This window comes from Hipposideros armiger, unplaced genomic scaffold (genome assembly GCF_001890085.2).
Source record: "Hipposideros armiger isolate ML-2016 unplaced genomic scaffold, ASM189008v1 scaffold_179, whole genome shotgun sequence".
Taxonomy (NCBI): domain Eukaryota; kingdom Metazoa; phylum Chordata; class Mammalia; order Chiroptera; family Hipposideridae; genus Hipposideros; species Hipposideros armiger.
In genome coordinates this window covers 1,562,394-1,574,470 of record NW_017731529.1, presented here as the reverse complement: position 1 = coordinate 1,574,470, position 12,077 = coordinate 1,562,394, and the positions used below count along the sequence as shown (strand labels likewise).

Sequence of the window (12,077 nt, the reverse complement as noted above, 5' to 3'; positions counted from 1 at the left end):
GATTTTTCCTGATATTTATAATTTTATTATGCAGCATATATATATATATATATATATATATATATATATATATATATATATATATATATTTAGTGCAAAGTCCATTTGGACTGGAGAACACAAAGGTTTTACTTTTGTCCCTGGCCAGCAAAGTCAGACCTCAGGTACTTAGTGGGAAACAACTGGAAGACTGAGGCAGAGGCAGACTACATTCAAAGTTTGTTTTTTTTCATTTAAAAATTTTCTTGTCCAGTTGTGGTTTTCTTATTGAGGAGACTCCTAGAGGAAAAATAAGTACTGTGAGTTTTCTGGTCTGTCGCAGAATTGGAATTCAGGCCCATATTTAGTAGAAGAGAGTTCCAAAGGGTCATGTCAAATAAAAATCACCAGACAAAACAGACTACTGAAGAGCCAACTCCCATGGCTGAGGCTGAGCGCACATGTAGCACTGGGCACAGCTGTCCTAAAACGCTCTGTCCAGAACCCCGTCTTCTGGAGTTTCTGAACTCATGCTCTGCCTCAGCTTCAGCTCTCTAAAGGGCCATTTGTGACATGTGTACCTGCCACTCTGGGTGAGGTGGGCAGTGAAGGAGGCAAAGTCCCCACCACTTCTGAGAAACAGGAGAACACTTCCTTGGACTTGCCTCAGTGTTCTAATGGGCAAATATGTAAAAAGACTGACAATCTTGTATGCTGACGTGGAAAGGATCCTCTAAAACAAGATTCCAAATCCTCTAATACCGTGTTTCCCCGAAAATAAGACCCAACTAGAAAATAAGCCCTGGCATGATTTTTCAGGATGCTCGTCATATAAGCCCTACCCCAAACATAAGCCCCAGTTAAGATCGTCAGCCAGACACGACTGTTCGAATAAATGTCAATTTTTGTACATGAATAAATGAATAAATACAGATTGTTGGAGCAAAAATTAATATAAGACATGGTCTTATTTTTGGGGAAACGGTACAAAATACAAAAACATGCAATATATGTTGGGCTAGTTCAGTTAAAATTCATAACTGTTTGGTACTCTTTGACTGGACTTTAGACAGAAAAGATAAACCCAAATGGAGGAACATATTTTAAGTGTGGCAGAAAGTTGGGAATCACGTGGCCTGAAACGCAACGATAAATGCATTACTGGGGCATAGTCCCATGGCCCTGAGGTATGTAGGCAAAGAGGTCACACTTGACTGTTAGACAGAGTCCAAGTTGATGCAGAGTTCGCAGAAAATATTTACCAGAGGAATATGGTGATTCATTTATATCCAGAAATCCCAAGTATAAAACGGCATGATCTAAGAAGGATCAAATTATGCAATGTATATGATTCAATTGAAAAATTCTGAGCCCTCTTACATTATATTATCTAGATTACAAGAGTAAAAAAATCAAATTACATTCATATGAAACTTTTATCAAAAAGAAAATCACATCTATTTTTTTAATGAAATTTTATAGTCTAATTATTTTCGAATTGGCCTCTTCTTAGGTCACAGTAGTTAGGATTCCATTTACATCTGTGTCATTTTTTTCAACTCAAACAACAAAAAGCAGTCAATAGAAATGTAAATTTTCACTTGCAAAACTCCCTTCAGTTTCCAGGCCAGTGACACATGGTGGTGTCTGCTTGTCCTCCAGACGTGGTCGGCTACCAAAGAGCCCCAGCCTACGGGGTGTGCAGGCCTCTGCTCATCAGGAACGCTGTTTGGTTTGGATCACGTTGCAAGAAATTCTGGAGCATGTCCATGCCGTCCAGAGATCCCCCAGGTTTCAGGATTAGGTTTCTGTATTTCATTCCAACCTAATAAAATAAAACATCATGCCTAATAATTCACGGTTATAGCAGTTTTCCAAATCTCTAGATGCAAAAGAGAAAAGGGGAAGGGGTGAAGAAACAGGGATTTGGGCTTCATTCTGTCTGGATGGTCTCTTTTGCCGGGCCTGCGACGCTGTGGTATTTATTTATTTTGGTAGCTAAGAGATCTGAGCTTAGACCTTGGGTTTTCTACACTTCCCTTTATTATGGTCTTGTCTCCCTTGATTCTCAGCAGTGAAATGACACTGTGAACAAACAGAGGAACAAGAGATAGGCAAATGGAATACAGGACAGTTCCTAGTGTTCAAGAAGTCCACAAGCAGGGTTTCTGTGTACCTGGAAACAGTGGAATAGCTACGGCCCCAGCAGCTTCCGATCTGTTTTTATGAGGGGCTTATAAAAAGCCCTTATTCTTTACAGGGGCGGGGAGGGGCATAGGACAATAGCACAAGCCCACGGTGTAGGGTAAGACATTTCTGTGGGTCCAACGCTGGGGATGAGGACCTTTGCAAAGTGTTCTTTGAGGACCAGATCTGTAATTTTAAAACGTATCACAGTTCCGCTGTCTTTATTTACATTAACTCAGGAGCAGATAAAGTGAAAGAGAAGAATTGTAATCCAGTATCAGTGTTATTCAATATTTTCACTTCCTTTTCACCATTCTTTTAGGGAAGCAAGGCAAGACAGTTCAGTGAAGCATAATTCTAAATACACACGTAAAATAAATAGTTCACAGAGTATTGCACCTAATTTTATATCCATTATATCATTTGATCAATAGGACTAAGAGTCAAGAGTACAAGAACAGCTAGAGAATTTCCAGAGACAAAAGTAATACAACTTTTGACTTATAACAATGCACCAGGCATTGGTGCAACCATCAGAGATCAGTCTAGTCAAGCTGTTCAAGAAAATAAAACATGGATGAATGAAATCTACCAAGTTAGCTACAAAACTAATGTTCTACAGGGTTATAAAATTAAAATTTTGGGGGTTATCTTTTGGTTATAAACAGATATCATCTGCCACTTATTAATCATCTAAAGGTACCATCCCTAATCAGGAGTAAATAATTAGCCAAAGTTCCCTTCTCATAAATACTGACCAATAGAAATATAATGTGAGCCATGTACATAACTTAAAATTTTCTAATAATCACATTTAAAAAAGTAGGTGAAATTAATTTTAATAAACTATTTTATTTCAACCAGTATATCTACAATATTATTTCCACATGCATCAATACAAAAAATTATTGAGATTTGTTGTTGCAAGCCTCAAAATGTGTTTTTTACATTTACGGCACATCTCAGTTCTTCAGTTGCACTAGCGGCATTTCAAGTGCTGAACAGCCACAACTGGCTATCAACCTAGAATCTAAAATGAGAGTGACGGCTGTTCTTGTCATAGGCTGTATTATTCTAAGAAGTAGCAGATCAGGGCTCTTGAGCCCAGCCACAGTTCACATAAATTCCTTTCCCTTTCACTCACTGCCCAATGTGTCTAAATGTGACCAGTGTTAAATTCGTGGGGGGAGAAAAGGTAAGGAAAGACTGTAGTCTCTGAGGGTAGCAGTATAGGAAGAACTTAGAAAATGTGAGTTAAATTTATCTGCAGCATCATAAAAATACTTAATCCCTTTATCATTAAAACTTTTTAAATATTTAGCAGAGAAAATTTTAAATATTTACTAACAGTAAATATTTACTAATAAAATGAAACCTCATGTAACCATCATCCAACCTCAGTAATTAATATTTATCTACCTTACTTCTTAATGCTCACGATCTGAGAATCTTTTATTTATCAAAAAGAATTTCATTACCCAAACATAAGAATATTCAGGAAAACCTAAAGCAAGTAAAAAATAAACCACCCAAAATGCTGACGTCTGACAAACTATTCTCATCTTGTACAGAGACCTGCCGTTTTAGGTAGGAAAGAAAAGCAAGCCTTTGAGGAGTGACCTGCACGGGGTTGTGAAAAGCCAGCTCATGCCTCTTCTGAGTGGGAAAGTCAGTGCAGAGCAGGCCCCTGTTTAGTCTCACAATATGTGGCTGAGAACAGCTCTAGTCCTCCTCCGGCTCAGAGCTCCAAACAAGTTGATTCAATTTCCTGAATTACACAGCAATGGTCTTTTAATAGTTTCATTTCCTTTGCAATGAAGTTTGGAGAAGAGTTTAAGACTCGTTTTGGTAATAGGATCTTGCTTTTCTTAAAAGGAAAAAAAAAAAAAGCTAAGTGAATTTTTTGTGTTTTAGGAAGGAACCAGGCTCTGTGGGTGAAAAAGAACATGGCCTGGGAGACATATGCCACAGGTGAAGGGAGTCTTTGCCGTAAATTGCTCTGCTTTGTTTATATAATGAAGAAACTTCAACTGTGAGGAAAGCAGAAAGGTAAGCTCTAAGACAATAACTAAAATGTTTCATGCTAAAAAAATCCTTCAGGAGGATCTGCACATAGTAACAGCTCCTGTTACCTCTTCTATGAAGGAAAACCGCCATCAATCACCTCTGTGGTTTTTCATCCTGGAAGATTAGAGTGTATCTTTTGGCAACTGTGCAAGTCCTCTCTTAAAGCAAGACCAGGAGTCCTGGAGTCAGGCCCAGGTTTGAATCTTGGCTTCATCCTCAGCTATGTGACCTTGGGCCTTGGCTTCCGTACCTGTTCAGTGGGAATATGCCTACCTCACTCAGTTTATGGGGAATCAGAGGCAACGGTTTCAGCACATTGCCAGCACTCCCTGCCACCATACTTGACATATAGTGGTATTCAGTAAACTCGAGTCATCTTGCACTCCCTTCCTTTCCTTTTCTCTCACACTGCCCCCAAGTTTAGTTTCTCCTAAACAGTTCAGGGAAATAAACGCATTCCTGGTTTGGTGTTTTCTTTAAAATGAGTTCTGTCTCTTAATAAAGCTAAAAAAAAGCACAAGAGACTTCATCTCCACTATTAATATGCAATATAATTCAGTAGGACTATTAAGTAGGAGAGACAAGGCGCTCATTGTATCTAAGAATATGTATCTTTTATTTGAGGCAATACTTTAAGAGCAATCATAACTATGTGAATGAAGGACGTCCATCATCTATCAGTAATGAGAATATATAAATAGGAAACAGATTGGGTCTCCTGCTATCTCTGGCATCTCTGAAGCAGCACATGCTCACTCCCCCTGCCTTCCAGCCCTGCCCACTTCCTCCTCATTGTGATTGGCTCTGGGGAGTAGAGCCAGAGTCACTGAGTAACAGGCATCAGGGCAGACAGCATCCACCCAAGGACAGGGCACCTAGCAGGCTCTTCAGCCTGCTTTCAAAGTGGACTTTGAAACCTTTCCTTCCACAGCCTATCTGTAAACGCCTTCCCAACAGCACACCTTTTGTTTTCTCTGAGGGTGGGGAGATGGGTGGAAAAAGAACACCTCTGACAACAACGAAGGAGGGAAAGAGTGAAAGACTGGTGCCGGTAGTCAGGGAGGTGAAAATAAGAGCAGTGGTGGGAATCTTTGCTTGATTAGAAGAGGCCTAATGGAAACCTTAGGCAAAGTTTCAATTTGTGAGACTAGAATACATCTTTATTTAAAGGGAGGAAGGGGATCGGGAGAAAAAAGGTACCCTGGGTAGTAGTATGCATGAGGTAGGGTAATAGAGGAATAGAAGCAGGTGGTGGAGGTGGTGGTGGGGGGAAACTACCTGTTGGGTGCAAAGAGGTACCCGTTTGTAACAGTAATAATTAAATGTAACAGTTTTGAAGCAGAGGACAAATACAAAGATGAATAAAACAGTTTCTATTACAGGGCCTTATGATCTAGTAGGCGAGATAAAGAAATAGACAATTAACAAGGCAGATTTTTAGGACTCTAAGAGAAACACAAAGAAGGGCTGTAAGAACACAAAGGGAGAAAAACTGCTTCCAGCTGGTTGGGATTCAAGAGTTAGAAGGTCTGGCCTTGTAAATATTCAAGAAGTAGGTTGGAAATCAATCCTATTTCCTTCTTTTGTCCCTTAAATCAGGCAAAATCTAAGTCTGTTAGAAAAGGTTGACGTGTAAGAAAAATCAGCTTTGGGGTGCTTAGGCTAGGAGAGCTGAGGCAGAAGTTAATCTACTTGTAAGGCCCGAGGAGAGAGGAAATTTCATATTCTCCTCTGGCAGCACACTACAGCAGGAACTGGACCTCAGATGCTATTTGGAAAGCACTAGAATACTTAGCTTTACATTACACATTCTCTGTCAGGTAATTCTTTTGCATGTTTCTGACTTATTGCATGTAAGATGTAACTACTTCCTTATGGCATTATGTGTTAAAATACAATAGCTACACTTTCTCTTGATTTTCTTGGTATTCCTTTCAGTAGTGATGCTGGGCTGAGTTTCTTCTTCACTGATGGAAAAAACAAAGCTTTGCAGTTTCTCTAATGCCAAAGAAGATTATTCTAGCTTAATAATATAATTGCCTTTGAATCCACGATGTTTATTACCTCTTAGGAAAATTTCCCACAATGAAGTTGCCTTATAAAAAGAAATGGCCCTAGTTAAATGCCCCATTTTTTCAACCCTATAATTAGCTGCTGGATTTTGAAACTACATTTGGTGACCTTAAAGATAACCTTAACGAGCTCTTAGAGCTTGCTGGAAAAGTGTTAATCCCAAGCAGTTCCTTTCCCCAGTTATTTAAGAGATCAGCTGGAGAAGTAAAAGATATGTCTGAAAATGCGAAGTCTCCATAATCCACTTAGAAGCAGACTTTAGATAATATTCAGCAAATGAATTAAACAGTTAAGGTGTTGTTATCAACTTACTATGAAGAATATAAAGAACTACAGATAAAACCAGAGGTAGCAAACTTTTAGGCTATTATAGGTACGTGGCCAGTTCGAATATTTTGATCAAAGCCCTCATAAACAGAATGGAAACACTTGTACCCCAGAATATTCTATTGCTACCATTTGGTATTCAGCCGACTAGAGGTTGACATTGAACCCTTCCTATTGCTGTTTCCCAGTGAGTAGCAAGCTTTCGACAGCTCTGCTTGCGAACAACTGGAAGGTTCTCAGAACAGACTCTGGGCTTTGCAGGATGGCAAGAGGTTATAGCGAGAAGGCCTGGAGATGTTTTTTTTGTTGATACCAATGACCATGACCAAAATGTCGACAATACATGATCTTTCAGAGCCTGGGGACAAAGACTAGCGGGGACTGACTCCTTGAAAGGCCATCCTGCTATCCTCTCGAAACGATCCAAATATACAATGAAAGATGAGGGCCTTGAGACAATGAAGTCTGCATGACATACTGGAATTGCTCTGATTCCCATGACTTCAGATCAAAAACCATATTTGATCTGAAGCCATAAAAATTCTTTCTCTTCATCACAACATAAAAATTCTTTCTTTTATACCATAAAAATTTATACCATAAAAATTCTTTCTCTTCATCACAACATAGTTGTAATAATGACCTAAGTGTTTTTCGTAGGCTAGGATTTTTATTCCAAAGTATTAATTTTTAATAAGTGATACTTGAATTTTGTAAATCGGGTGTTATTTTAGTGCAAGCATTTGTAAAAGAAAAAAAGGAACAAAAACAAACAGAAAACCCCACCAAACCAAACAAACGGTACACTGTAGGAGGGAATAAATGTCTATTTAAAAAGCTGTTTAAGTATCTGCCATAGGAGTGTGAGGGTGGGTGTAAAGGGAATCTCCTTGGCCACTGGAACCACATTCACTATTGTCATGACAGCAGGGGAGCAATAAATGACATGATATTCCAGAGTATTTGAGGAGAAAGAAAAAAGAAGGGATTAGAGCCAGCTTCATGTCATAAGATGAGGAATAATGTACAGCACTGTGGGATCCAGAATTTTAGTAAAACTGAAACCTGTTTTTTAACATCACAAATAAACAAGTCCAAGTAGTAGGTCATCTTGCTTTCTCCAAATTCAACCCCATCCCTTTGTTTAAATTAAGAGTAGTCTGGCTGCCTGCCAAGCGGTGAAGCTTGAGAATAGCAGGAAGTGTATAGAAACATAATGGCAGGATTGCTTCTGCCGGACTTGCAAGTTCCTTCTCTGGGATCCACTGGGATCTGTACTTGGTGCTTGGGCTGTTACCTGGACGGCTGGAAGAGGAGATGAATGAGGAGGCTTCACTGAAAGAAGTGCTGGAGCACTTATGCCAGGAAGCCTCACCAACTACTAAGAGCCAGTAAGAGGTCATAATCGTGTCTTCATATACCTAGACTTTGTGTTTCTTTAAACATTGCTTTCCAATTTCTACAATAATCCATACTCTATGTAAATATAAGAAAAAGCTCCATAAAAAGTACAGAAAAATATTTAATAATCCCTCATAGTTTTACCACCCAAGGATAACAGTTGACAACATTTTGATGTACTGTTCCCCTACACATATGCTTTAAAATAAAAATTTGCGTCCTCTGGTATATAATATTTTATAATCTGATTTTTTTCACTTTGCATGATAGTTATGTTAAACATTCCAGACATAAGAAAAAGCTTACTGAAGCCTTTCCCCCAAGGCCAAGTTCACTCTTCGGTTCAGAGGATGGAAAGATCACTTTTAGTTTGGATGATTTGGAAGACTTCATAAATGACCAGCCACTTGAGAAGAGCTTTTAAGAACGGAAGGATTTCTGAGAGGCATTGACAAGGAAGGCGTGCATTTTAGGTGGAAAAAATACAATGAATAAATTTGTGAAGGTGGAAAGACCTATAGGAACCCAGAAATTTGGCTAAAACACAGGGAGTTCTGGGAGTTAAGGGAGGAATTTGATTGCTAACCTCAGGGCTGTGAACAAAGAGAGGAATAACAAGAAGCAAGAAGTTCAAAAAAAAAAGCTAGACGAGGGCCTTTGGAAGTTGGCGATTGGGTCATCACTGGTAACTTGCAGAGAGGATAATTTTCCAGTTTAGTTGATGGAAGCAAAAGCCAGAAAATAGAGGTTTGCAAAGACTGTTTCTTACACTAAGAAATTAGATTGTGAAAGGAAGAATGCCTGAGTAGCAGGAATGAGGTTATCAGAATCGATAATAATAACCCATTTTTTTCCAAGATGGCAAACCAGGAAGGCTTGGTATTAGAGACATCTCCTCTGAGGCAGGAGGAAAGAAGATAAGCATTGATGTATAGAAAGAATTAGAAAGATGAAGGTACTTGCTCTCAATGATCTTAATTTTCTTAGGAGAGAGGAGAGATCATCTGCTCAGAGAGGACATCTGCTTACGTGGGGACTCCGGGAACTCAACAAGGGAAGTGGAGCATGGCTGCAGAGTAACACTGGGTGTCCAGTTGAAGTTGGACAGCATGACTTTGCAGTTGGGCATGTTAATGGAGTCATATGATCGTCTCCAGAACATTCTGAATCCCAAGGGCACCATCTCTAAATGACACAGTGAAGGAATCCAGGGCTAGGCACTGGCTGAAGGTCATGTAGAGGTCACGATATTTATGAGAACAGTGGTTGACCATTGTAAATGAGTTGGCCAGGGAATGGAAGGAGACTTAAAGGGACCTAACGTCCTGGGTAGGGTGGGATGGAAGATGGAGTGATTAGAAAGTCTAGCGTATAGAATGTAGGTACCTTGGAGGTGTTTTTTTTGTTTTTGTTTTTGTTTTTTGGTGATTGGGGGAGGGAAGGTAGTCTAAATTACATCAATGTATTTCAGTGCATATGTGTAAGGCTCTATGCAATCCAGAAACATAAAGTTCAAGGAACAAATCAGTCGGTTAAAATAAGCATGGAGAGCCTGATTTTGATCATTTGTTCTTCTAATTTCTGAATCAAACAGAATGAAAAACACACTGGAAAATGCACCAGCCCTAGAAATAATCTGACAGCTGAGTCTTCAACAAGAGTGGAGACAGGGGACTGTAACTCAGGAAGGTTGGCTGGCAGCCACCTGGCAGTCAAGTCGCTGTCCACGGAAAGGAATGGCTCAGGTTAATGAAGCAGCTTAAATTACTTAAAGGCATTTAGGTTACAAACTATGTAGTAGGTGGGGTAAGCCAGCCACAGGAAAAGGGGGCCTCCCACAGAAAATGTATAAGGAAAGTGTGTAGAAAATATCAAAACATAAACACACCATTTATATCAGGAAGGAGTTTAGTTTTCTTTCCCAATCTTCTATAAAACTAAAACATTATAAGGTGCATGTCAAAACTAGCAGCTATAAATGCTCAAATGCATAAACAACGCTTTGAATTTTAATTATGCAATATACTGGAATGTTAATAAGCGAGAAAATGCAGGGGTTTTTTTGTTTGTTTGTTTTTAACTTACAGAATTAATCACTTGAGCACTGCAACTTGATGTATGATTTAAGGAGATGCAAGACTTTAAAGTAAAAAGCTGTTACCGAACCTCTTACTCTAAAATCTAGGTGTAATAAATATTGTACACTAGGAGTTACAGGGGAGGGAGCAGCTATGAAATTAATAAAAGGAGAAAAAAAAAACCCAATACCTCTGGATTCATTATCCCTTCTTTTTTAAAACAGCTGTAAAACATATCCATGGAAAACACTTCACTCCAAAGATATCCATAGTATTGGCCATCATATCCTCCTGCCAAATGTCCAAAAGTAGCTGGCATATTTGTGCCTTTAAAGAAAGATACATTTCAATCAATGTCATGGCCAAAGTTAATTACCACCAGGTTATCAGCTAGCTCAGGTTTCCCTACAGGGAGTCTAGGTGTGGGAGGACAGAGTGATAGGGTTTCATCTCTAGTACACCCAAGTTTTTTTGTGTGCCCTTGGTCAAGATGTTTACAAACTTCTCTCCCGAGATGGCTCAACCTCAGAGCTGGTTTCGGCTCAAGCTCTGGAATGTCTAACCATAGTTTCAGAGGTTTTGCCCACACCCATCAGGCGTCTCAGGGTTTCAGAATCTTCCTCAGTCCTTTCTTGTCCCTTAGACACATTCATTCCTATCTTACAAATACTCTACTATTAAGCCTACACTTTGTCATACATCTTTGTATCTAAATAATGAGTCAGAAAGGCACTTATTTTACATTCATAATTACTGAATAAGAGCTCTTTACTTGAAAAGCTAAAAACGTTTTCCCAATTCAATCTACCTCTAGGGCTACTTTAAAAAGGATTTTGTCAAAGTGGCCTGAGGCACAAAGTTGCTGTCGGGTTTACCATAAACAGATCACACATAAAAAGTGAGGCCCTAGAAAGACTCCACTGACTATTCTGACCTTTGTTATCTCTATAAATGTGAATGATTCCTTTCTATAACAACTTCCTTCATGAAAAAATTATCACCTTACCAACTACATATACTTACAACTACATGTTGGCTTCAAATATATAAATATAAATGTAAACACACGTGTGTGCCGCTATCCACCTACCCACATGAATCTCATAAATATCAGGTTAGAAACTGCTAAGTCAAACTGCCTTCATTGATATCAGAATCGGAAACAAGGCATAAGTTTGTGCTTCCCTCTGAAACGGCCTCTTCTGCCAATTTCTTACTGAAATCATTGGGAAGTCGTGGTGCATATAGGGAGGGAGAACTCAGGCGGGTGCTGCCAAATGTGAATGGCTTTCTCTGCTCTGGGGTGGAGGCCAATTGCTCACGCCTGATTACACTAAAATGCTGCAAAGCTGGAGCCACCTTTCCTTCAAGCCCATTTGGAAAGGGTAGCTCATATGGCCAGAGCATGCTCATCTGAAAGTCATGGCCTGATTACAGAAATTAGAAACAAAATACATTAGGTCATCTGCCTGACAAACTCTTACCTGTCCTGGCAGTGTGAGGAGAATACCCTAGGCTGCACAGGAGAAATGAACTCAAGCCATAGTATTTACATACCTGGAGTAGCCGCAACACCTAAAATTTCTGCACAGTATTTGGCATATTCACTTGCAGCATCCAGCGACGCATTGGTGTGGAGAGACTGATCAACTTTGCTCAAAACAATCTGGCGTAAAGTCAGAAGACCTAATAACATAAGAATGTTTGGACATGTTGTGTAGAAGGGAACTACGTGTTCTAAGATCACAGGATCATAGATTTCAAAACTGATTCCTGTAGTACTTATTACAAAAATGAGTGCAGCGGGCTGGCTGAGTGGCGCGATGGTTAAGAACAGGCTTGGGACGCCAGAAGGCCCCGGTTCGGATCCCACAATATGAGGGCCAGTGACACTGCCCTCTACAGTTAAGATGCTGAACAACAGCTCAACCTGGAGCTGGGCTGCCATGAGTCGCCGGTGACGGC

The 12,077-nt window shown here is 39.6% G+C and overlaps 1 protein-coding gene across 3 annotated transcripts in view; it reads right to left on the bottom strand.

Moving 5' to 3' along the window:
• Positions 1 to 558: 558 nt before the first annotated feature.
• NLN (neurolysin) overlaps positions 559 to 12,077 on the bottom strand; it is an 86,678-nt gene continuing 75,159 nt past the window's right edge. For all 3 annotated transcript variants that reach the window (XM_019652459.1, XM_019652460.1, XM_019652461.1), the window contains exons 11-13: positions 11,670 to 11,798; positions 10,303 to 10,439; positions 559 to 1,804 (exon numbers count right to left, since the gene is read on the bottom strand). In XM_019652459.1, the coding sequence (XP_019508004.1) occupies positions 1,670 to 1,804; positions 10,303 to 10,439; positions 11,670 to 11,798 (401 nt within the window). In that variant the 3' untranslated portion in view covers positions 559 to 1,669. The remainder of the gene's footprint in view (positions 1,805 to 10,302; positions 10,440 to 11,669; positions 11,799 to 12,077) is intronic.